At 46.9% G+C, this 26,045-nt stretch overlaps 2 protein-coding genes across 2 annotated transcripts; both read right to left on the bottom strand.

Moving 5' to 3' along the window:
- Positions 1 to 5,825: 5,825 nt before the first annotated feature.
- LOC122164497 (serine protease inhibitor Kazal-type 6-like) lies at positions 5,826 to 9,616 on the bottom strand. The gene is made up of 4 exons (XM_042826581.1): positions 9,556 to 9,616; positions 7,619 to 7,644; positions 6,717 to 6,829; positions 5,826 to 5,871 (listed from the first exon to the last, which is right to left on the bottom strand). The coding sequence occupies exons 1-4, from the start codon at positions 9,614 to 9,616 to the stop codon at positions 5,826 to 5,828; spliced, it is 246 nt and encodes an 81-aa protein (XP_042682515.1).
- A 3,506-nt stretch (positions 9,617 to 13,122) lies between these two features.
- LOC122164543 (ovomucoid-like) lies at positions 13,123 to 25,050 on the bottom strand. Its single transcript, XM_042826642.1, has 11 exons — positions 25,036 to 25,050; positions 24,617 to 24,746; positions 23,599 to 23,615; positions 17,100 to 17,151; positions 16,574 to 16,596; positions 15,887 to 16,011; positions 15,595 to 15,640; positions 14,574 to 14,701; positions 14,429 to 14,474; positions 13,662 to 13,777; positions 13,123 to 13,189 (listed from the first exon to the last, which is right to left on the bottom strand). The coding sequence occupies exons 1-11, from the start codon at positions 25,048 to 25,050 to the stop codon at positions 13,144 to 13,146; spliced, it is 744 nt and encodes a 247-aa protein (XP_042682576.1). The 3' UTR covers positions 13,123 to 13,143.
- Positions 25,051 to 26,045: the final 995 nt, after the last annotated feature.

The following is a 26,045-nucleotide window of genomic DNA, read 5'->3' as shown; positions in this document are numbered from 1 at the left end:
TCAATTATTAAACTGACAACTGCAATCTGATAACGTGAAGACGACTGTGTCTGGTATAAAACTTCCAGGTGCTCTAAGATACCCGCCCAGTTCAACTTACATCACCATTGCAGAGACGCTTGTTGCTCTCAGAGGTGTGGAAAGAAGAGCTGAGTGCCAATACCAGGAGTGCTGGGGCTCAGTGCTGGTCCTGGAGCATCTGCATGGTGTTAGGATCTGAACTGCACAGCTCTGCGGTCAGAGAAGAGCAGAGTCAGGAGAGGTGCCCAGTCTCAGCCTGCAGCTCACCCAGTGCTGTGCTGGTGAAGCTCACAGCCACTGAGATGAGAGCAGCAAAATGATCTTGTGATACAAGATAAAATATAAAGTCCCTTAAAGGATAGATAATCAATATGGATAATTGCAGATCCACAGAGCACAACTCAGCCAAGTACAGGGCATGCTTCCAGAAACTATGGAAGGAAAAAAATCAGTGGCACCTTGAAAAAAAAAAAAAAAAAAAAAAAAAAACAACAACTCAAGTCATACCAGACCAGCGCCAGGTTAGACTATTAAGGCAGCAAGCAGGGCAAGTGGAGTGCTGAGCACTGAGTTCCCAGCAGCAGCTGATCTCTCACAAGGCTCACTTGAGCAATGCTTTAACGAGGCTCAGGCAGAAGCCGTGGGCCAGGCATGGGATGAGCGCTGTAACCAAGTGGCTGAAGCCCTGACAGCTCTGGGGGAGCTGAGCCCTTGGAGGCAGGAATGTGAGCCTGAACAAGATCATAGAATAGAATGAACATAAACAATATTAATTGAATAGAACAAGGGACCCTTCAAGGATCAGTGAGCCCATCACCTCATAGAAGCACCCAAAATCCAAACCTGAGCACCGTCCAAACACTCCTTCAGCTCCGGCAGCTCAGACTGCACCCACTGCCCTGGGCAGCCATTCCATGCCCACCGCCCTTTGGGGCACCACCTTTCCCTAGCCCCAACCTGACCCTCGCCTGACGCAGCTTCATTTAGTCCTCTGGCAAAGTCTAAGAGCTCGGCACTATGATGTTTACCACCGGACAAAACTTATTTTCTACCAGGCTGCCCAGCTCGCGCTCCAGGGGCGTCCCGGATCCGCGCAGCGCCGCTCGGTCTGCGGCAGCACCCAGCGCCCAGAGCCGGTACTGCACCGGCCGTCCGTCACCACGGGGACGGGAACCGGCACCAATCCAGGCCCCGGGGGGATGTCACCGAACCCCGAGCGATGCTGGGGTAGCCATCGGCCACAACGACGATCAAGGAGCTACCAAGCAAAGAGCATCTATCGAAACAGAGCCGCGGGACGAGCAGCGCTTTGCTGGGGCAGCTGAGCGCCACACCGCCCTGCACCGAGCTGCTTAATCCACAGCAAGAGCCGCTGGGCTGCCCGCTCCTGAAGGATGTCCCGAAAAGCACCACCGAGGGGCGCAGCGGCCCTGGGGTCTCCAGGTCGCCAGCAGGGGGAGCCCCATAGCCGGCAACGAGCGGAGTGCCGCTGGCACACTGCGGGATGCGCCCTGGGCAGCGCAGTCACCGCCGATGTTTTTGTCACATATTACCCTGCAGAGAAGGACGCAGAGCTCTTTGGGAAGAAAGGCAGAACTGTTACAGCCAGCCCTTCCCGCAACACCAGCATCTCTCCTAATTAACAGAGCAGTTTTAGACCAGAACCACATTGTGAAGCACCTACATTTCCCACCTTACCCCAAACACTGGGCACAGGGGCCAGCCCAGCTGCATCCACTAATGCTGCTCCTTAGGGCCAGCCCCAGGTTGCTCAGGGCAGCACCCCAGTCCAGCAGATCTCAGCTGTGGCCTTGTCTTTCAGACCCGGACTGAGGCTCTATCCCTGCTCCCTCCAGGGAGGGTTGACCTTCCTGAATCTCTGGCCCCCTCATGCCCTATAGGTTCAGAATATCTCAAAGATATCACTAGAGCTATAAAGCAAATACTTCTTTAAGTGACACCCACTTTTCTAAGAGCATACATCTTGCACCTATCTCCCCTATTCTCCCTTCGTGTATTGTGGTAATACACATACATCATTATAAGCCTGCTCCAGCATTTCTAGAGCAACATTATAGGACGCTAACACCAGCCACAATTAGCGCAGCTACTTCAACGAGACGCTCTTACACCACACTGCTTATTCTGGGGAGAGGAAAAACCAACAAACTCTTCCACTCCCATTCCAAAACACAACCCCCTTACCTTCTCCTTGCTCTGGAGTCCATAAAAAAAACCAACCCCAGTGTTTTCCCTGGGCCTCTATTTAACTTCACCACCAACAATGGGGTGGAGAGGTCTGCTGGCTGATTCACAGCATCTGGGAACCCTCTCATCCCAAAGCTCAGCTGCTGTCTAATCCTTAAAGGATCCAACACACACAGATACCCTTCTACTCTTTCCTGCAAATGTCAATTTTGATATCTTTTCGGTACCTTGCAATAGAGTTCTCCCACCTGTCTCCTGAGCAATCAGTTCTCTTGGCCCCACAGCTCTGCCTTCCCTCCCATATCCAGTGATAGAAACATAATGAAAAATGGGAGTTGAAGGCTGGAGCACTTGCTGAGGCAGGTGGGCTGAATGGTGAGATGGACACCTCAGGAGGATGCCGTGGCTCTTTAAGGGGGTTCCTGACCAGACAGAGCTGGGCTCCCCAGTGGTGCACGGCTGGGAGATGGGGCAGTTGCAAGGGAAAAGGTAACAAATGGAGAGAAGGCAAAAAGTCTTCACCATGGTGACAGTCAAACTCTGGGACTGGCAGCTCAGGGAGAATGCATGTTCTCTGCCTTCAGACATCTTCTAATCTGAATGGGACAAAGCCCTGAGCAATCTGCCCTGACTTCAGGAGATACTCTTCCATAGTCCCAAAGTCCCTTCCAGTCTGTCCCAATCCCCTGGGAACTGGAACAACAACCAAATGCTGAGCTCCCTGCCCAGCTGGGAACACTGCAGCAGGAACCACCACCCCACATTATCCCGCAGTAGTTCAAAAAGCCTTATCAAGAGCTGTGAATGTCAAGGGAAGAAGTAGGACAAAGGATTCCAATGAGTTGTGACAGGGACACACGGCTATGCTGGGGAGGAGGCACTGGTGCACAGCAGTTAAATGGGCCAGGAGTCAGGGCACACCATGATGTTAGCTGCATCACCAGCAGAGCAGAGCTTGTGATGGAGATGTGGAGGTGCTCCTTCCCCTTCATCAGGGTGCTCAGCTGTAAGCAGTGCTTTTTTTCAGTGAGAGCAGCCATGCAGAGATGTAATTCTTCCCTTATTTCACTGCAGAGGGTCAGGTGATGGAGCAGCCACCGTGTTGCTGGGACAGTTTTCATCCAGCCTTGGCCCTTGGTCCAAGGAACTCCCTCCCCAGGGAAAGGAAGAGCTGCAGAGTTGCTCTGTTATCTAATAGAGGAGAGATCTCAAGTGTTTCGTGACTCACTCATCTTTCAAAGCTGTCAAAAAAAAAAAAAAAAAAAAAAAAAAAAAATCCCACAACTTAAAATGTGGAGGAAGGAAATTGAAGGAAAAATACCAGCTGAATGCTTGGTTTCTGGTTCAGTATGTGCCTAAGACTGCAGCTGGACACAGCCGAGAGCTCAGCCCAGAGAGTTCCATGCACATCCCAAAGAATCTCCCCCATCCAAGTCAGAGGGCTGCCTCCCTGCCCTTGTGTTCACAGGGTTACAGCTAAGTGACCCCAATCTCCCTGTGTTGGGGGCTGGGCACAGCCATGGGGGCACTCACAACACTCCCTGTGACAGAAGGCGCTGTGAGGGCTCTCCCCACCTGGGCAAATTGCTCCAAAATGGCTGTGCCATTAGCAAGAGCTTCCTGGTATCATTGTGTTTTCATACTTCCAGATGCAATTGCATTCCATGATTGCGGTTATGAGTCGTTGGGTGATTGCTGAGATCTGCTTTGCATGTATGTAACATCATCTGCATTGCACAACACCACGGATCCCCATATGCCATGTCCTTGCCTGAGCCCATCTTCTGTAGCGCCTGCTCCTGCTTGTTAAGGGGAACAGCTGCTGGAGGAAAGAGAAACGGAAGAGACCACCAGCCAGCTCCTGGGAAGTTTACATGGCTAAGCCCCTCTGGGGCCAAGGAGAGCTCTGGTTACACTCAGTGCTTACACCACCAGCTGAGGCAAGGAGGGGCAGAGTCACCCTTCTCCAGCCTGCCACAGTGTTGCTGGGGCTGGTGGTTGGGTCTGGAGGGGTACAGAGGTGGTTTTATTTGCTGTTTGCGCTGAAAGGGTAAAATGCAGGCTGATTATTAAACAGGGAAGTCTCGCTGCTTCTGTTCTCTTGTGATCTGTCCTCGTTATTTCAGCCTCCAGATTAAAAAGGATTAGGCATGGGGATATACCATGAGGCTGTTGGAGTCACCAAGAGACATCTCAGGCACAGAAATGTCCGATATCCCCCCCTCATTAATATTTCTCTTTCCATCTGAAGAACTGTACTGAGATACAGCACTATTCCGTAGCCACAAGTTGGCTCACAGGGTCATTCCAATTGAAAAGGGGATGCAGGGCTCATCCTAATTCAGACTGTAGAGAGGATGATAAAGGTCCTCCCGCAACTCACCGGGGTCCTTGGTGATCAGTTGTCCTCAGGCAGGAGGTGCTTTTACCTCCCCTCAATCTTATCGTGTTCTGGCCGCCTGGCTGTTATGTTTACTAAAGAAACATCTGAATTTGGAACAAAGCAAATTGCAACTCTCCTTGGCTACAAAATATAATGTCCCAATTCACTTCAAAGCCTGCAGTGTGGCACCACAGGCAAGCACTTAGCTCTGTCCAAACACCATCCAGGAGCTGAGATGCTCAGTGTAAAGGTGTTTGCAAAATGAGTTGGCTGACCTCATGATAAAATCTAAAGCTCCCTTTGAAACTTAAGTGTTTAACATTAAGTGAGTAGAGTCCCATTGATGTGCTGCCAACGTTTTAACGAGGGGATGCCACAAGCATTTCCCTGTGTATGTTTTGTACAGCGAATGGGGAGAGACTGTAGACTTAATTTTCTCTGGTTGGCACAAAGAAGGATTTTCCAGCCAGCATCGAGGAGAGAGAGAGCAGCAGTGTGAAAACTAAAGAAAGAAATCAAGTTTGTGTGCAGCTGCAAACGAATGCTGGTGAGTTTACAGTCTTTGAGGCAAAGTGCTCTTTTAGGACAAACAAGTAAAGTGAAGTCCTTGTGTTTCTGCCTAAAGCCAGCCTCCCCTGCCACCTTCCTGGTGCAGGCTTAAATGCAGCAACACTCCTCAGCCTCATCCTGTCTGCTTCTGGCTTCCCAAGCAGATGAGGCATCCACAGCCACACCACTCGTAGCTCTCTGCCACCTTCATGCTCACACCTCAGTGAGGGGGACACATCTGGGTGGCCACTGAGAGGCAAAGTTGCATGCTGTCACCCACCCCTGGGACAGTCGAGCAAGGCGGCCATTTGTCTGTAGGATGGGATGGAATGGCATGGCATAGCATGGAAGAGCTGTGGCAGTGGCAGGGAGGGCAGAGCTGTGGGAATCATTGCTCCTGCTCAGGCAGCATGGTGCCTCCTGATAGGAATTCTATGATTCCATGACTCTAAGATGATGATATAACAGCACAATGCAGTAAACATTTCAGTTGCTAGCACAGCTGCATGAAAAGCTTATCTGGGTGTTACGGAAAAAGGAATCCAGCCAAAAAGGTGTGCTGAGTTTTATTTTATTGAGCAGAATGGCAGCGACAAGGACAGCTGCTGCTGTGCCCAGGCTCCTGCGTCTGTGGCGGACGAGGATCGGTGCTTGGTGCTCAGACTCAGCACTTCCCCATGTGCTTCAATCGTATCTTCCCTCCACTCCTCCTGTAAAAGGAGCAGCATGGAAACAAAGCAGTGTATAGCATCCAGCACAGACACAGCTGGGACAGGGAGCTTGTCCGTCTGAACAAGATCATTTGCCCGACTCTGGTGCCTCACAGGGAGCATCAAGCCATCTTTCCCTCTTCTCTAATTTCCCTTAGGATAAGGCAGCCTTCAGAGTGCAGACTGATAAGGATAAATCAATTTTTGCAGGTCTTCAGTCCAGAGGTGTTTGCTCCTATTACAGCTCCTTTAGAGGAGACAGGAGAGGAGAAACTCCAGTCCTTCCTCTGAGATTCTGTGTACTTTTCCACTAAGTCCATTTAGACTTTCATTTCAGCACTTGCCCTGTTCATTGTAGGGGTGTTGGACCAGCTGACCTTTAAACGTCCCTTTCGACTCAAACAAATCTATGATTCTATGAGTCTAGGACTTTCCTCCAATAATTTGGCATGCATAATCCTACATTCCTCCAGACATTTCAGAATCCAGAGGTGTGGACAGGGAGAGCTTCAGCCTACGGCATACAGAGGAAAATGAGCATCAATTTAGCCCATGCAGAAGGTCTAGGCAGGTTCAATGGCCTCCCAGGCCCTGCACCATCTCTCTAAGGCTATGAGCATCATAGAAAGCCTAGAAATGAATCAATATTAAGCTGAAATATAACCAAGCATACTGGTGAGGAGCTGACATTTGAACTAGATGAACTTAGTGGTCTTTTCCAACCTTAGCCATTCTCTAGCTCTATGATTCTATGGCCAGGGATTGCTCTGTGTGAGGGGAGCAGCAGTGTGGGGCTGGAAGTGGACCATCCCTGTGTGGGTCCGTATCCCACCACCCCCACTTACAGCACAGCCTTGCAGAAGGCACACTTGTTGCCGTACGTCACGCCATCGGTGCCACAATGAGGGTTGGACTCCCTTGTGCAGAACACACTCCTGTTTAAGAACTCTTTGCAGATCTGCAAAAGAAATCAAAAGTAACAACCACAATAAACCACTGGGTTTCACTTTCCAAGCAGGAAACAAGATCGCTAGTGTGATCTTCTTCCAGCCCAGAGGCCCAAAGCAGCAGTGAGGCATAGCCTGCTTACTGAAAAACGAAGTCCTGTCACAACTGGCCGAAACAGGGGAAATCCTGCCCTGTGGCTGAGGAGGGAAGCTGTCACCATCTGGGGGCAGCCCTGGTGTCCCAAGGACATGAGTTGGTTCACCTGTGCACACAGGGAGAGCATCAGCACTGATGCAGCCCCACATCAGTGCCCGACACCACGCAGCTCACACCACTGCATGGCCTGCAGCTGCCATACACAGGAGTCTGGGCATGAGTTGGTTGGACTCGATGACCTTAGTGGTCTTTCCAACCTTAATGATTCTATGAAGTGAGCAGGCATTTGGACAAGCCCCAGTTACGGATTTAGTTTAAAGGAGTATATCACTCCTGATTTCACATTCGTTGCATGGAGGAGCGAACAGACAAAAGCATTACTGCAAGCCAGCCCTGCGCTGGATCAAACCGTGGGGAGCACGTACTAAACCAGCTAAATCATCCCCTGACTTGTTTGCTACTGTGGCCATAGCTAACATCTCTGTGCTGTGTGAGCACTCCCAAGCACTGAGGCACCTTGGCAGGACCCACTTCTCCCAGCAAAACCCAAAGCAGTTCAGCATGCACCGAGATCTGTGAGAAAAGCAGTCTTCTAGAGCCAGGAGAAAATGCAGATTCAGAAAACAGAAAGAGCTGCACTAACCTCTTCAATGTCTTGAGCTGCTACACCTAGAATTGAAACAAACAAACGAAGGTTTTATACACATTAGCATTATTTTCTGAGAGAACTGAACCCAAGTCACAAACCCCTTTACAAACTGCAGCACAAAACACACCAGGTTTTCCCTCCTCTGCCATTCTGTGAGGTGGAGGAGGGGTAGGAAATACATTATCGGAATTGCTTTTCAGTATTTTGCTATTTGAAAAATGTTACTAAAATACCATGTAATCAGTCATTCAGCTGCTAACTGCACCGCAGACACATAAACCCATCTCCCTGGCAGGCAGCCACCACCAGGGATGCAGGGAGCTATGTCAGAGCTGAGCCTCTCTCAGCAGAGATTTTAAAGCTTCATTGAGTCTTATGGCTTTTAGGCTCTTGCACCTCTGAATTACAAAACTGGCCAGAACGGTAACAAAAGCACACAGGGGAGATGGAGGAGGAGACCCTGCAGTCAGCATCAGAGCCATCTGCAGCACGGCACAGCCCTGAGGCTTCTGGAACAGCCTGATCCGGATGAGATACAAAGGGATAGCCTGGCGTGATCTGGGGCAGAACAGGCAGTGCCAGACAGTGACAGAGCAAAAATACCTGCTGCAGACACAGGCTCTGGGCTTGGAGACAGTCAGTCCATCCTCTTTGATATTTCCAGCCTGCAATCTTTGCGTGGGGCCAGGTCACAGCCATGGGATGGATCCTATGGTGTCTGACAGAGAGTGGGCTGCACGCAGTTCTGCAGGAGCTGGAGCACATTGCAGTGGGACACCCCTCGTGGTTAGGGTGCAAGTTGGGAGCACTGTAGCATCACACTCAGCGGGACCAGTATCCATGACCCCACTCAGCTTCTGCCTGCTGTGATGCCTTTCAGTGTTTGATCCTTGCCATTTGTGTATCTGTCACATCCTCAGCTAGGCTGAAGGGGGAAGCAGCCATTAGGGCTATTTGCATATTGTTTACAAAATAGCTCATTAGATAATTTTTATAAATATTACATGCATCTACACAAGACTTTGTGAGAACGTCTCTTGGTATCTGTTAATTTTATTTGAGATCACAGAGTTTGCTGCTATTCTGCCTGGTGTTGGAAAGAAGCTTTAGCACTGTGATGGAACCCAGTCCCAATTAAGACTCAATTAAAGACAGATGAATATTTCATAATTAATGATGTGTACAAAGTAATTCACCTCTTTTCTCCATGCACAGCCTGCAATTTTCTCAAGTGAATTCTTTATTCAAATTATTCACAGAAAAACAAGTATAAATAATTCTTGATCTGCAGTCTTCAATAATGGCCACCACAACGCTTCCACGTTCGGATCAGCTGGACACGAACAGCCCATGTGCCCTACACATCCTAGACCATCAGCCAGCCTTCCCAGACCAACAGAGAGATGTGTAAACCTCAAGACAAATAAACGCTGGATCCTTTCAATTTGCCCTCTTTGTTCTGGTTCCTTGAGGACATTTGAATTTAATTTTTAAGCTTTCCTCTGCAATGTATTTGGAAGCTGAAGCTTTCATCTAATTATGCTGCCACATCTCTGAGGAAAACACCAACTACCAAATGCTTAGAATCAAAACAGGAGCTGATGACCCTGAGGTATGAGTTTCTTCTCTAACTGGTTCAGCAAAACTCTGCAGCAAACATTTCCACCAAAACTCATGATTACACTCTGCTTTGGTGCATTTGCTGAACGAGCTGCTTACAATTTGCTCATTCTGTCTCCCAGTGACACCTCCACAGTGTTATTCACTGCGGAGGCACACGAGGAATGGAAATACGTGACGCGAGCAAGCAAGTCCCACAGATATTTTCTACTTGCTCAGCTTTCTCTTCAAGCCCGTCATCCAGTGATCAAGGCTCCCCGAAGTTGCTCTTGTCATAAAGTTTCTTTCTAGGCTACAGAAATATAACTTACCCGAGAAGAACGACAGCAGCAGCAGCAGGCTGAGGAGCACCGAGGTGCCTGTTGCCTTCATGCTGCTCTTTTAGTCCCCAGCAATCGACCAGTTTGGGAGGTGTTGTCACAGCCACAAGCCCACAGCGTGCTCGTAGCCCTGCCTCTGTGTATTTATGTACCTATCTGCTGCTGCCCTCATTCCTCACCTTAATTGTGAGAACTTCTCCACTTCGTTTCTAGAGCCATTATTGGTCCTGGCCGTGTTTATGGTGCTTTAGGAATGCCGCCCTGTCCACATCAAACTTAGAAAGGGCTAATTACATGAGTGATAAACTTGGGCCTGTAATATCTTTGTGTTGGGTTTTTTTTTTTTTTTTTTTTTTTTTTCTCTGAATAGTCACAGGATTCTCACAAGGGTGAATTTTCAAAGTGGTGATTCATCGGGGAAGCTGGTAATTTTCATTCTCTGGGTCCTCGCTGAATGCCAGCTCCAAGGCTTTGAGCACAGCGTGATGACACTCACCAGACATTACGAAATAAATCACAGCATGAGAATGTGTTGTCTGTGAAACCAATTATGCGTTGTTCTCTGGCTATTTTTGAGGATGGTTTTAAATTTGTTGGGTTGGGGTGGAGAAGCACACCGGGGCTCTCATAGCCGTGTGCAGTCCCACATAGGACAGCCACCTCTCCTCCCTGAACTATTTAAACTATAGCTGTCAATGTTTTCCAGTTTTACATTCACAAACATATGCTAGGGCTCTATTTCCACAGCAAGCAGCAATTACAGGAATTTGGTGGGGAATCAGGAGACTCACTCTATTTCCAGCTGATTCTGTGTAAAGAGTATAGAATCACAGGATCGTTGAAGTTGGAAAAGACCACTAAGATCAGCCAACCATCAGCCCATCTCCAACCATCTCTCCACCAAGCGTAGCATTTAGTTGCACCACTTGCTAAATATCTCTTCAGATAGGCACAGCCTTCAAAATTTCTGCAAGAAATTTTGTTAAGAAACAAGTGTTATGGGAGCACTCTTTATAGACAGATCTTCATATTCACTTCCCCAGCAAATTTTGTAACTGCAACCTACTGTATGTAGCCTGCTTCAGCAAGGGGTTGAACTCGATAATTTTCAGAGTTTCTCTTTCAACCTCTACGATTCTGCTATTCCAACAAAATTTCACACAAGAATGGAAAACAAACAAACAAAAAATGCACTTCAATATATTTTTCTAGCAAACAAGGATTTCCCAAACATCCTCAACTAGCAAGTGAGAGTTTCTGTAGGAGAGCAGTGCCATGACCGCCCTACACCTGGGAAAGCATTAGAGTTTGCAGCTCACTAGACACCATAAAACCCACATAACAGAGGAACCGCAACTGACAGGTGAGTTCTCAGATGTCTATTAGGGTGAGCTCACAACACAGCTTCTCATATAATTTACAAGCCCGTCAGCCGCAGTGCCATTCAAAATCATGCTTAGTTCTGCCACTCGCAGAATTCTGTGTTTGCCTTTTCTAGCCCCAGACTCTGCTCGCTGCCCCAGCACTAATACCTCAGCTCTACAGCTATCCAAACGTTTCATTTGCTACAGCATAGCTGACTGGGAAAAGCCTTAGAAAACGTACCAAAGGGACCAGTGCTTTGCGGGCTGGGAGGAAGAGACTAAATTAGCAAAGTGGTGATTATCTTTATCACTCCTCTTTGCACTTCTTATAACCTATGAAGCGGGCTGCTTGCTGCCATAGGTTGTGAAGTTCAGCCTCTCTGATTTCTCAGAAAATTGGGAATGGAACGGGACCAGACAAGACAAAGGCACCTGGGATTTGCCTTACAGAGGAATGGCTGGGCAGAGCTTCACTCTTACCTAGCCAAGTATTTACCTGCACTGGGCCAACCTCTGGACTTACTTGATAAAACCTTTTCCATTTTCTGAAGAGTTTTTGTCTGTACAGCCACATGCTCTACGCTTGCCTTTTGCCCTCCCTTTCCCTGTAAGACATCAGCCCTTCTTTGAACTTTTCCAAAGCCTTTTTTTGCTCCTGAGCAGGTACCAGGCTTGCTCCAGCACACTGTGGAAGAGGCCTACCATGGGATCTTATTGTTGAAGGCACCCTCCTGCTCTGACCAAAACTCTGTGACAATTCAACAAACCTCCTGGCCAACGAGACATTACAGCTGAGCTGTGTCCTTCACTAAAGGTCTCTGCTCACTTTCAGTAGTGGCTTACGCTATTTCTTGGGTTTTTTTTTCCTTTCTAGGCAGATTAGCAGGGAGAACACTCATGGCTCTCCAGCTTACCTTTTCTCACCAGCAGGCATAGAGCACACTGTGGTTTGCACTACCTGTAGTAATAGAATAAACATTTCAAAGTTCCATCCACCTTCCTAGGATGGAGCACTGCCCTGACACACTATTAAAGGACAGCTTCTCATCTTCTGGTGGGAAGCACCCATAAGATTTCTAGGTCAAGACACAGTTTATTTCAGGCAATAAAGCCAGAGAAAAACTTGGAAGTCACAGATTTTGTCCTCATTATCAGCCTGAACAGCTGAATGTCTTCCTACGTAATGAGAGAATGGGAGGTGGAGAAAAGAAGGAGAAGGTGACATGAGTGGAGGCACTTGGGACTTTTCGCCTGTCGTTTGCATACTCATTCCTTGACTCACCCGAAGAGATAGCGCATCACTGTGCGTGCTCACATGCATCACCCATACATCACCTTTCATTGCAGATAGAAACTACCTTGGATCTTCCAAGCTCACCTTCCGTCCTTTCTTTCCTAGGCCTGAAGAATCCCAAACCTTTTCCTGAAGAGTCCTTTCTCTTTCCTCTGCCTCAAACACTCTTAGTACAGCTTTTCAGATATCTTTTCCAAGAAACCTGAGCCCAATGTAGTTTCTCCTCTGGTCCTCATTAGGCTCATTACAGCCTTGCCCAGCTGGTTGCAATTTTCTGCTGATCACCACACTCTCAAGGGACACACCCTTCAAGGAAGCAACAGTTCCTAATTTTCTTCCTTATGAGATATAGCCTCCTCCCTTTGCCATAAGCCTTCTTATAACATGCTGCCAGACTTGCCCATTGCCCAGGTGTATCAAAGCCATGTTTCCTCCATGCCAAGGCTCCCAAAAGGACTGCTTCCTCCAAGGCTCCATGCTTCTACAAAGCCCCATCCTGACCCTTACAACAAATCCATTTATGTGCTGTAAGACACATAAATTGGGGAGAGCAGCAGTATTTTATAGCAATGTGTTTCCTCTTCTGTTGGTTTGGAGTGGGGTGACGCACTTTTGTGAGGGCTTAGGCTTTTGTGTGATGGGTGTTGCACTTTGGTCTTTAATGTGGTTTATTTCAAAACTTCTCCTGCCTGACAGATAAGTGCCTAAAAGCCTAAAGACTTTTACCTCTGCCCTGGAAAAAATAATAAAAACAATAAATAAAAAAAACCACACCAGTTCACAGCAGTGAGAGTTGCTGGCTTTGATTTACTGATGGGTCAATTCAGAAAGCAGCGTACAACAGGGAGCAGGGAAGAACATGTTGGAATTGCAGGCTTTGGAAGTGAAAGATGAATGAGGGTAAAGGTTGTGCTCCAGCACTCAGCATTCTCCATGATGCTGGAGAGACAGAGATCCATGACTCCTCCTGCAGACAAAGGAGGAAGCCAAAATCAGTGACATGGAAGGTGGTTTTATAGCCCTGATGGTGACACTGCTGACTTTACATGGACAAGGCAATGCCCCGTGCAGTTCCAGTTACACCTTCACCTCTCTCCTGATTCCCCAGGTTACACGTTCTGTCATGTTAAAGAGATCTGGGACAAACCCTGTAATTTTGGATATTTCCTATAGTTAGCATTCAAATTGCTGTCACAAGGAGTGCTATGAGCCTGCAAATGAGAATCTGAATTTAGTGATGAAGGGAGGATAAGGCTCACCTGTGTTTAAGATCTGCAGTGTTTGGGGAGGGCACAGCAGAGGGAGTGCTGGGGTCAGGTTGGGGATGAGGACAGATTTACCATGGGGATAACGGGAGCACAAGGGCTCCCTGGCAGCTTCTGCCTTTGTACTGCAGCACAGCAGTGGTTTCATGGCTGCATGGGGAGCACTGTACTTACAAAACTGCAATGCAGAAGTGGCATTTGTTCCCATATGTTATGCCGTCAGAGCCGCAAAGGGGCATGTACTCTTCAGTGCAATAGAGATTGGTGCTCTTGAATTCACTGCAGTCAATCTGTAGGTAATGGAGCAAGAACATATTGAGAAGCCTTTGTTTGCTGTGTTTTGCTACATGAGTGCTTTACGTTTATGTCATGGCAAAGCAAAAAAACATTTTTTCAGTGCAGGCCCCTGTTATTCTAGCAATTCCTCAAATCCTAATGCGCTTGCCCAGCAGAGCACAAAGTGAGAAGTCAGAGGGAAAGATTACCTAAATCTACTCTCAGAAGCAGTGACACAGCCAAAGCAGTGCTCCCCAGCTGGCTGCCCACTGCCTGCTCTGCTCTGGTTCAGCAGCCAGCAGAGCGGCTGCCAAGAAGCAGTGTGTCTCAAACGGCACGGTATGAAGTCTTCCCACCCAGTAATGACAGCTGATGCTGTATGAGCCCCACACTCACCAGGAGAAGCAAGCACAGACACCATCTGAACTATGCTGTCAACGTCAACCCCTATCAGGAGCTGTCCAGGTGAGGCTGATGCTGGAGCCAGGGGTTTTGTTCAGTGTCCCCTGAGCCTGGCATACTTGAGCTATTTTCATCAAATCCTTCTTCCAGGACAAATACACCAGCACAGTGCAGACATTGCTATTACATAGTTCTGACTCATTGAATTTGTGTTGTATAATGTACTTTAACAACAGTTCATAGTGCAGACTTTCAAGCTTTACCTCAGGGTGTTTTCCAGCAGTGAGCAGATCTATGTCCTCTCCATTCCTTGGGGAAGAAAGCAAGTTGAGAACTAACCAGCACAGCACAGCCACTCCAGAAGCCTCAGTACTCCCCAGACACCAAAGCCCAGATCCCAGCACTCACGCCACTGCTGAGCAGAAGGTGCACTTGTTGCTGTAGGTGACCCCATTGGTGGCATAGAGCGGGTTGTATTGCTGGCTGCAGGCTGTCCCCAGACCACCAGTTGCTCTCATGTAGCCAGTGCAATCAACCTGAAACAGCCACAGAACAACACTTCAATCTGTGTAATGTTGCGTGGTGTGAGAGGTATCTCCCATCCCCAGACTCATGGTGAGTGGGGCTGTATGGAGATGTGAGCTGCCAGCCCAACACAGTGCGGGCAAGGGAGACAGACAAGTGAAATTCTACCTTTGAGGACATCAGTCCAGCAGGATCCTGGAGGGGATGGGTTCACAAAATGGGTTTTGTTGGTGTCATCTTGAGGCTTTCCACCCCAAATGCCACCACACAGGATCTGTGCCTACCATGCCCTACATGGCAGCAACTGCTGCTGTGAAATGTCTGCTCCACTTGAAAATGGAGCTGACGCTCACCTCGGTGTTCCTGCCATTACTCTGAGTGTACTGAAGTGAAAATTGTAGCATTATGTTAAATTGCACAGCCGGAGTGTTTCTTTACATTATCTCTCTAATCTAAAAATAGAGACACTTCTCCACATCGTGGTAGCTCCATGTATTGATAAACAAACCTCAGGGTAGATATTCTGATGGAATCTTTTTTTTTCTGTGACAAAATTATGATTTAGTCAAAATCCAGACTTCCTTGGGGAATTTCTTAATTTCAACAAACTTCAATTTAAGTCTAAGGGGAACTATTTCAACAACACCAAAGCATTACTGAAATCAAAAGATTCTGTTTTGAAGTCAGCTGTGCTACACAAGATGACATCTCAAAACTCACCACTGAAACAGATTTGCGTTGTTCAAAATGAAATTAACACACATATATATGTATCTTGAAGACCTGAAATTCTCCCTTTCTATTACATTTCCGATGGGTTTGGAGCTGTACATTTTGAACACATAACTAGTGCTGGGAAGGGATTCTGCCATCACTTTACACAGTGGCTGAGCTGGGACCGTACCTTCACACACCTCCCGTCGTGCTTCTTGTCAACCGTCCGACTCCAGCTAGGAGAGAAGGAGAGGAAGGGTTAACCTGGTGGTGCCATGGAGTCACCTCAGTCATCAAGCCTGTCCACTCCCAGCCCCACTAATTAATCAGACTCAGGAGTTTTGACAAGGAAGAGACACAGCCTGCACGTTGGGAAGGCAGAAACAGGAGAAATGAAATCCACCCGTGATTAGTCACAATTCAAAAGACTTTTGGCTGCCACCTGAGCCATCATGGTGGGTAATCAGGTGATCCGTACTCACAGGATTCGTCTACAGAGTGAGCACTCGTTGGGATAGGTGATGTTATCAGTGCCACACACAGGCTGGTAGATCCTGGGACAGGCAAGGTTCCCGCTGCCTGACAGCCGGTACTCACTGCAGGAGGCCTGGGAAGAGCACAAGTGGGACACTGCTGAACGGAAAGGAAGGGTCAGCTCGTGTCCATCATGTTTTCCATGCATAGCCATGCTACAGGTGGACATTTTATTCTCTGTCATTCCTCCATGGTGAAGAAGTGGGAGCAAATCACGGTGTTCCTTACAGTATACACGAGCACAGTTTCGCTACTGAGGCTTTTGGCACAGCAGACACACACGACTGACAAAAATGATCGGTCCTTAGGGAATCAGGCAGGGGAGATATGGAGGCAGTTAGTGAAAAGCTGTGCAGATTTTCTGCTGGCACGCTGTGCCACGCCGGCTCCCACTCTGCATTATTAATTGCCAGTTCTTATCACCAATGTGGCACGTTATCTTTCTCTGACAAAGATGTTTTCTTACTTGCTGGGGGAAAAATGTCATATAATTCCTGGGGGCCCTTTTTCTTCTTCCTTTGTTATTTTATTTTCTTTTCTTCTCCCTCAAGACTCCTTAGGATACGGTGTGAGTATGAATTATTCATCTATTCATAGAAACCACAACTAAATGATGCAGAAGATCTACTACTCACCCATTGCTGACCAGGAACAAGATCTGAAAAAAACGGAGATTATAAAATGCAAAATGTTGCAGCATCCTTGATTAAAATTCCTCTGGAATTATCAATTTCCCTACAGAGTCATCACATATATATATATATATATATATATATATATTTTATCACTGAGAATTACTTGTTTCCTAAATATTTTATCCAGTTCAAATAAGCAAGTTATATCCTATGATTAAAAAAATAGCAATTTTTGGTAAAAATATTAACTTTGACTCACTAAGGAAGAAATAGGGTATAAATTTTCTCTCTTGAGCACTATGAGACTTAGTGGGGATAATGAGTTCATGTCAGATGGAGGCATCCTGCTAGAGTTACATAAATATTTGCACATGGATAAAGATCATTAAAAGAGAGCTCATGTTTTACCAAACCACCACTTCTCCAGCAGGTTGAGCTCCCTTTTAGGATTCTAAAGGCATCCGGAGCCACATTTAGTTCAGTAGGAATAGAGATACAAGCAGAGAATGTAACAAAAACAACTTACTAGGAAAGGAGCTGAGAAGCACTAATCCAAGGAGGGCAGCAGCTCTCATTGCCTTCACGGGCAGAGATGGCTGTGCAGCCTGTTACTTGCAGACCTGTTGCTCTTGAGGTCAGCAGAGATATTTCTCTGCCTTCGCACTCCAGACTTTATACATCCATCTTCTAACCTTATGAAGTCATCAGCTAAAGTAATTATTTGCTCTGTAAACTAAAAAAAATGTATTGATTATTGAGTTGAGCCCTAAAGAGTGGTTGTTTGTTAGAGAGATGCGCAGCGGAATTAGACAAAAATGTGAACTACACCCAGCTTGTTAAGGAAGGCGCCCTGCTGTACAGTGAGTGATTTATGCTGCCCAAACAACAGCACTGTCTCAATACTAGATGTTGTGAAATTACGTATGGAAGTTGGCAAAGCAAAAAAGCTGATTTGTTGAAAGCGTTTGAGCTTGTGCATGCTACATTACACACGCTACACCGTGTTTGGGCTCCAGAAGACTTTTATGGCACAGCAGAATTGAACGTCCTCCACTTTTACAGAAATGAAGTCTGGGGCTTGGCAGGCAGCAGCGTCTTTTGAAGATGCTGAGGGCACAATGAATACCTCCACAGTCTCCTTTGTACTCCACTGGTGCACTTGATTTCTCACTGAGGGGACTGAAACAGTCATCACAACAGAAAAGCGTTACCTAAGACTTCACAAGTTTAAGAGGCACGTCCATGTAGAAGGAGGAATTATTCATCTGTTGGCAATCAATGTGAACCCGATTAAGAAACAATGAGAATAGCAAACCTTAAAGCTGAACGTTCTTTCATCTCACTGGAAAACAAGAGGTGTTCTGTGCAGATGAAAAGAGCTTGCTTAATGCTCAGGTAATGCATAAAACTATTGCAGCCACAACAAACAGAAGATGAGTCCACACATCCCCCCTTCTATTACACCACAATAAATTTACAGCGTCACGTTCCCTAAAACATACCTTTCAGCTAAGTGAAGAACAGAGGTTTCACTAAGTAGTTCAACACTGTCACAGATATACGGCAAAACAAATATCTCATAAAACACATTTTTGATTGAAGGTTGTAATGAAAGAGAAGTGAGGAATGGAACACATTTATGCTTTAGAAGGAACCTGATCCACACATGTGGCCTTAAAGGCATCCTACATTTTAAATGGGGAACCAGAACTGTTTTTCTCATTATCCTGGGAGGTGTTCAAGCCTTAGCATGGGCACATAAATCATAAAAATGCAGCTGAAAGCGTAAGGAGCTGCAGTCACAAAATAGAGCTTGTAGGCTTTGGCCTGTTCATGTCAATGAAATCATTTTCCTGAAAAATAAATGAGTAATGTTCTTTGGAGCTCATTCACAAATATCAAGAGTTGAAGGGTTCCTTTCAAAGCTGTTTCTGTTGTATTCTTAGCATGCTGAGCGACGTGACTGTCAGATTTCTTGAACTGATCAGAAGCATATTTGGAAGGCAAACAGTAATCACTGAAGCTTTAATATTGGTTTTTCCCCAGGGACAAGAATGCCTGAGCTGAAAAGGAGGCTTCCTCAAACTTTGCACCAGCCATCAACAGAGATCAAGGAATGGCTTAGGTTGGAGGGGAGCTTAAAACCCAGCCCGTTCCAACCCCTGCTGTGGTCTGGCTACTCCCACCAGCTCAGGCTGCCCAGGGCTCCATCCCACATGGTCCTGTGCACCCCAGGGATGAGACATGCACAGCTTTGCTAGGGAGATAGCATTGCTGCTTCTGCAGAGAGGCCACAGGAGCACAACCTATCCCTTCTTCAACCTATGACCCCCCATCCAGGTCTGACAGCCCTGGATCCTGAAACCTGTGCTGCTTTTCTCTGTTCTCCCAGGCTGAGCTCCATCTCCTTCTTGGAGAGCTTTAGGATATGGTGGAGAACGGTGTCATCCTCCTGTGTGGTCAGCACCCGTCCTTGATTAATAAGCTCCTTCTGGGAGACCTTTAATCCTTTGAATGCCTAAGAATACAGCTAGCCAGCCAGCCCTGCACCAAAAGCTCCATCAGAGAGAGGTAGAGGAGCAAGGACAGAGTCTTACTACAGGGCCTATATACCAGGATGAGATAATTGGTAGCGGTTAGGGCAGGGCAGCTGGGTGAAGTGTTACGTGGGATTGCATAAAGAGCTTGATTAATAAGAAACAGAAGGGAATGGGATAGAAATAATTGCTGATCAGCAGATGGGTTGACGCAGGCATTAGGAAGAATGAAAAACAACTGTCTCAATGCATTTGGAGGAGTGAGCTTCAGGAAATGCCATACACATGTTGCAAATGGGAAGAGGAAGATGAACACACCTGCCCAAATCCCTGTGTGTTGCTGGAGTTTCATGATGGTGGGTCAGCAAAGTGAGCTTGAGGATTATTTCTAGCCTTTTTTTCTAAAGATGTGAGATCTGCTGAAAAGATCAAATAAAACTCTTTCAGCTATTTTAAGTTCCAAGATGGTAATTGTATTCAAGAAGATTATAGCCACATGAGAGGGAAAACACTGGCAGTCACACGATGCATTCCCTTGTGCTTCAGTAAATTTCCCGTAACCCTGGAAATTCTCCCCAGTTCCCAACTCAGCACCTTGCCATCATCAGTGTTATTTCCTGAGAATCTTCTCCTCTGCTTTTGAGATTCTCCATCTCAAAGAAATCCATAATCTGTCATGACCTAAAAAAGATTTTCATTAATTTTCCCTGCTTTATGGGCTGCGCTGCTGCAGGGACGAACGCAAGATGCATTTCCTTCCCCTGCTTCTGGACCCACTGCAGGATGGAGCAAAACACATTGCTGTTACTGGAGCGATGCACACGGGGGCAGGACTGGATCTCCTATGAGGATAGGAATTCAATTTAGAGCGAGTAAAGCCCCTGCTCTAAGCCGTGCTCTTGTGATATTTCTCCTTGCAGCTCAGCTATCTGATCGCTGCCTGCAAATCTCCTGCTGCTTAAGCACAGATGATATCTCAGGGAAAAAAGGGTGTCTGGAATTATTTGGCTTATAGCAACGAGCTCAGGATCTGGCCCAGCACATCCCAATCCCTCAGCTCCATCACTGCAATAGCTGTGACACAGCCAGACCCCAAAACAGCATCTCCAGGCAGTTTTATTTTAAAGCGTAATTTTATTTTTCCCCACACTGACAAACCATTTGTGCTGATGAAGCCCTAGGGAAAAGCTGCATCAACAGCAAAGTCTAGACTGGCCCGAGGTGTGTTCTGGCCGGCAAGTAGAGAAATACATAAAACAGAAGAACTGATATAAAATAGAGCAGAACAAAATAACTGCATCAATGTGTTAATCAGTTTGCAGGGTAATTGAATGGCATTTCCTAAATTCACTGTCACCAGATAATGACACAAAGTGCTGAGGTACCACTAAGGAACCGTGCCATAAAGCACCTCGGCCGGCAGACACTGTTTTCTGCCTGGAATTTCCTGGAGGGAGAGTTAGATTAGTAATGATGAGAGGATATTGTGTTATATTGTGTCAGGATTTTATTGAGCAGCAACAACAAAATAATGATTGTCAGCGATGCTTGCGACAGAACTTTGCCCTCCTCATCATCCTGCAGAGCTGGGCCTGGTGCAGAGGTGGGGGGAATTTTGGGGTCCCATGCTGCTTTCCACCACCTCCTCAGCAGTGCAGCTCCATGGCAAGATGGAGATTTGTCCCATCTCGGCTCACATTTTCCCCTCTATGACCTGGATTTTGCTGTTCAGAGGACATGGCCCCTGCAAGATGCACTTTGAAGACTGCTGGGACCTTGAGAGCAACTGGGATCATCACTTGTCTCCAAGACAGGAAGGTTCCTTGAGGCCCTCCTCATCCTCGTCACCCTCCTCATCTTCACTTTCATCCCAAAGAGGGGCTTGGCACTGAATGGTTGCAGAATTGGAAAGAAGCTGTCTCCCTTAGGAGAGCTGCTCTCTGCTCTCTGCAAAGTGACACATTGTCACTTAAGATCATTAACTATTTGACTGTGAGCCCGCTGCCCGTACAGCACGCCGCACTGCCGGCACTTTGGTGTTAATGAATAATAAATTAACGCTATGACTCTGAGCCCTTCCTTTCATCAGCCAAGATTTCCAGGGGCCCAAGGATCTCAAAGGATTCTCTACAAGCGACAGCTGACGTAATTAACTACAAGCAGCAGCTAAGTGGTGGGTGAGGTGATAAACGGCTGTGGCAGCTCCTGTGTGCGGTCCTCTGAGCATCACGTAGTGTACCGTATCCCACCCCCGCGAGCACCGTGAGCTCAGATGCAGGCAGGCATATCTGAGAATCACAGAATCATCAAATGGTTTGGGTTGGAAAGGGCCTAAAAGCCCATCTACCCTAACCCCTACTGTGGGCTGGCTGCCCCCCACCAGATCAGTCTGCACAGATCCCCATCCAACCTGGCCTTCAGCTCATGTCCAGGGATGGGGCACCCGCAGCTCTGGACAGCAGTGCCAGTGTTACATCAACCTCTGAGTAGAGAATCTCACCTAAATCTTTCCTCTTTTAGTTTAAAGCCTCTCTCCCTTATTCTATCTCTATCAGACCATGTAAAAATTTGCTCACCTTCCTGGTTGCAAGCTCCTTTCAAGTACTGGAAGACTGCAATGAGGTCTCCCCTCAGCCTTCCCTTCTTGATGTTGAACATACCCAGTTCCCTCAACCTTTCTTCATAAGAGAGGTGCTCCAGCCCTCTTATCATCTTCATGGCCTCCTGTGGACCCGCTCCAACAGTTCCACATCTTTCTCATGCTGGGGCCCCAGGCCTGGATGCAATACTGCACGTGGCTTCCAATGAGAGCAGAGCAGAGGGGGGCAATCACTTTCCTCGCCCTGCTGCCACCCCTCTGTTGGTGCTGTACAGATGGGAAAATATCCCATCCTCTGCTTCGGGAGGCAAAACAGGTGGCTGCAGAAAGGCTTCCCACACCTATGGGTACCCACCACCACTTTATTTTCAGCTCCTAAGGGGACAGACAGTGTCTGTACAGGGTGGCCTGAACATTGCACTGGGTCTCATCCCCAGCAGAGGTTTTCTTTTGAAAATCTGGAAGAAAGCAGAAGCTCATGGCCTTTTGGAGGGGTTCATTTCTTCATAAATCAGACAATCCATTATTTCTCCTGGTAATTTACCCATTAATAACCACACCCCAGGACTGTTTCAGTGAAGCAATCACACAGCATCTTTAAAATAAAAAAAAAACAACAAAACAGCAGCATGATACGTAGTATGAAAGCAAGACATAAATGCTGAAAGATTTTTTTATTGAGCATAATTTCAGGCTTTATCAGGAGCTCTCAAAGTTCAGAATGAGGCTTTGTGCAGCATCCACTATAGGGGACACAGCCAGGGAGAGTCCTTCTGTCTGAGCTGGAGCCTGGTGGGCTGTGATGTGAGCACTGTGCAGGGCACAGCAAAGTGAGAGCCCAGTGAGTTCTGCAGAGAAAGAACTCAGGACCTCAGAGGCAGAATCTCTGCACTTCTGCTGTGCATCCATCCCTCTGCTTAAGGATACATCACAGAGGAACTTAACCAAAACAGAACATTTGGAAAGCTGTTCTAGCTATTTCCTCTTATTACTAACATTCAAAGACATGATAAAGACTTAATTTAAAAGAAGAACAAATAGTCTGTAGGAAATAGACTGTATTTGCTGGAAGCGAGCTCTTCAGCAAATTAGCCAATGTGGAGATTAAGATCTCTGCTAAATGTTGTTTCTTTATACCTGAAAGAAAGGAATCCCTGGTAAACCCTCACGCTTTAAAAAAAAATACTGCCCTTGCTAGTAGGAAAACAAAACAACCTTCCATCTCCAACCAGTCCCCGAATTTGATAAGACAGTTGAAGTTCACCACTTAGTTAGCAAAGAGATTTATTTTCATACACCCAGAAAAGCATTGCAGAATAAACATTTGCTGGCATATGTTACACCGTAGACCCGCAGTGTGGGATGTACTCCTGAGAGCAGAAATTGCGGGGTACGGCGCAGGCACTGCAGTCGCCCTGTAGATCGATGCAGCCTTGTGCTCACAAAAATACCCTCAGCAGCAGATCTATCAGCAGGGCAATGCCAGGAGACCTCCCCCCCAGCCCTGGGCTTTCCCCAGTACCGACCATCAGCAGCTATCAAAGAAGAGCTTAAGGACAGGGCAGGAATAGTGCAGTACATTCCTGCAGTGCCCTCTGAGTCTCCAGTGATGTAAATCCCATGTAAATATCTTCAGTGCTGCTGCAGTAACCGTGACAATAACTTGGACACCAACTGAATGCTGCACTGTTTATTTTATTTTATTTTTTTTAAACGATCAGATGAAAGTGGCCATTTCACTCGGTAATATCTGTAGCAAATATTGCTCAGACCGTGGGATGACTCAGGGCTTTCAAACGCTCAATCACAATGCGATTAGTAATGATTTATATGGAAACTGCTTTGAGGAAAGAAATGATGGAGAAAAAAATTGAAGGTCTGTCGCTTACCTTCAGTGCAGTGGGATCTGGAAAAAAAGAAGGGAATAGGAAGTGTGACACAAATGCAATTCATCTCCTCCGTTAGTGTTAAAATCCGTGAGTGCATGTCCTGAATAAACAACTTTCAATTCGGTCTACGACTCTCAGACAAAAGGAATTTCAGGCAAAACGTGCCACACTGAGGTTTACAACAGCGATTCTGTACTGCATTTTTTTCTCATGTGGTTACAGCCTGGGTGGAGAAGAATGTGCAAAATGAAAGAGAGGAAGAGAAAGCAATTTTCTGTGATTCACAGGATGAGCAAGGCCAGGTACTCAGAGATAAGCAAGTTGCTGGGGAAGCAGGGCCGCAGAGCTGGCACGGACTGGCAGCAGCTCCTGCTTGCAGCTCACAATAGCACCAAAATAACGGGAGGGCTCAGCGAGGTGCAACTCCCCTAACGCTGCTGCAGCCGTTCAGCCTCTCCAATTGCATCTCAGTTCAGGATGACTGCAAGAGACATTCGCTTCCATTCAGTAAAATAATTTGTGATTCTGGAGTGTTTTGGAGGTTCGATAGTGGATGTCAGAGTCGCCGGGTGGTACCACGTACATGTCACTGCTTTCATTATGCATAAACTAGCACTGAGCGCGGAGCTGTTCCCACAGTTGTTCTTACCCACTCAGTTCTGTTGCTAAAATATTACCCCATAAGTGATAGTCTTTGATGTCAAGTCTTTTCAACACCATCTCTCTAGGAGTAAATAAGTCCTTGTAGAACACAGCTCTTTCCAGTCTGAGGATGTTTGTTGTGTTTTTACAGCCGGCACTCGACGAAGCGCAGAGCAGGAGCACAGCCCCTCACCTGGGCAATGGCAAAGAGCAGAAGTGCATCGTGCTCATGGAATGTGGCCCTTCTGCCCTTGGATGGCAACCTGTTCAGTGTGTGCGTGGCTGTGTGCATTCACGTTTGTTTTACCCACCCTTACTCTGAAATAACGGGCGTTTATGCTCTGGTGTCAGGGTTGTAAATCTTGATGGCACTTACAGAGGTAAGCCACAAAGAATGCTTCTTTATCAACAGCAATCACAGGTTTAAATATGTGAAGTATGCCCTTGGCTTCATTATTTCCAGTGAAGTGTGTGACAGGTGCCTGCTGAAGGACCGTGGAAAATTCCTGTGGGCAAAAGAGCAACTGTACAAACCTGAAGAGAGAATGCTGCTGGATTTCCTCCATGTGCATGTTATCAGTGCTTATCTATATGCAGTGCTTTCTCAATGTTCCTGGCAAAATGTTGTTAAACTGAATTGAATGTCTTCCAGAGTGGAAATTCTTAATTGTTGTGCTTCATCCCGATAGAATCATTGAATCATTTGAGTTGGAAGGGATCTTTCAAGGCCTTCTGGTGCAACCCCCTGCAAGGAACAGGGACAAAGTTCCATCAGTGCTCAGAGCTCCTCCTGACCTTGTCTGTCTCCATGGATGGGGCACCACCACCTCTCTTGGCAGCCTGTGTCAGTGGCTCACCACCCGCATTGTAAAAAATGTCTTTCTTATGTCCAGTCTAAATTTCCTCTCTTCCAGTTTGAAACAATTTCCCCTTTTTCTATCAATAATGTGTCATCAAGTCATTGTAAATCCAGGAAAACTCTGAGCTGGGAGAGAGAGCAAGTGGGGGACCAGGGGCTGAAAAGAGTCCTGGAACTGGACAAGCGATGGAAGAAGATTTATGGGCATTTGCAAAGAACTAACAATTGCTATTTTCCCTAAAAGCCATTAGCATTGTGGGGTAGATTTGCAGCAGCAGACTGATAGCCTGATGATGACAGAATGATGTGAGGCCCACAGCCTGGATCCCAGAAAATTTCAATCCAAACTGGAAATCACTCCTTCATCCATCTACCCATCTCAGCATAAATCCTTTGTTTTACCACCAAAGAATCCTTCTTTTGAACGACCTCATTCCATCAAGGAAAAGAAACGTTTAAGGGAGGAATTATTTTTTTGTAACTTTTATTAAATTTTCTCTCATGTGGATCAAGAAAACATCAGTTCAATACACCAACAAAGGACAAAAGCAGAATAAATTTCACGGACAATGAGCCAATGACAGAGGTCACACTCAAAAGCAGAGGGATACTTTGTCCTCAGACTGCAAAACACTGCTCAGATACTCGGGCTGAGGAAAGACCAGTAGGCAGAAGCAGAACCAGACCTAGCAAGGCATTCATCTTCAAACACTTGGTGATCATTAAAGGACAAGATGAGAAAAACCTTGCAAAGTCATTTGGAGGACCCAGGCACGTAGGCAGGGCAGACTAACGTGTCCGAAAAACATGCACCTCACTAGCAGCTGTGCCCATGGGTATGGACCATGGATAGGAGGCGATGGGATTGGCCCTGCATTTGGCCACCACTGCACCCTGAGCTGCTTTCACTGCTAATGCTGCACAAGGAAAGTGCGCTGCTTGTATC

Source organism: Centrocercus urophasianus, unplaced genomic scaffold (genome assembly GCF_019232065.1).
Source record: "Centrocercus urophasianus isolate 14NV4802_14NV808 unplaced genomic scaffold, USGS_Curo_1.0 seq_26, whole genome shotgun sequence".
In the NCBI taxonomy this organism is placed as follows: domain Eukaryota; kingdom Metazoa; phylum Chordata; class Aves; order Galliformes; family Phasianidae; genus Centrocercus; species Centrocercus urophasianus.
This window is presented reverse-complemented; position numbering and strand designations above follow the sequence as displayed.

Bases quoted from the DNA above. Each gene is read 5' to 3' on its own strand.
- LOC122164543 (XM_042826642.1), bottom strand. The intron at 16,597-17,099 runs GTAAGTTGTTTT...CGTTTTTTTCAG, and splicing joins GCTTCTCAGCTCCTTTCCTA to ATCTTGTTCCTGGTCAGCAA. The intron at 13,190-13,661 runs GTAAGTACAGTG...CTTTGTCTGCAG, and splicing joins CACTTCTGCATTGCAGTTTT to GAGGAGTCATGGATCTCTGT.
- LOC122164497 (XM_042826581.1), bottom strand. From the start codon at position 9,616: ATGAAGGCAACAGGCACCTCGGTGCTCCTCAGCCTGCTGCTGCTGCTG. The intron at 7,645-9,555 runs GTAAGTTATATT...TTTCAATTCTAG, and splicing joins GCTGCTGTCGTTCTTCTCGG to GTGTAGCAGCTCAAGACATT. The intron at 6,830-7,618 runs GTTAGTGCAGCT...TTTCTTTTGCAG, and splicing joins CAGCTCAAGACATTGAAGAG to ATCTGCAAAGAGTTCTTAAA.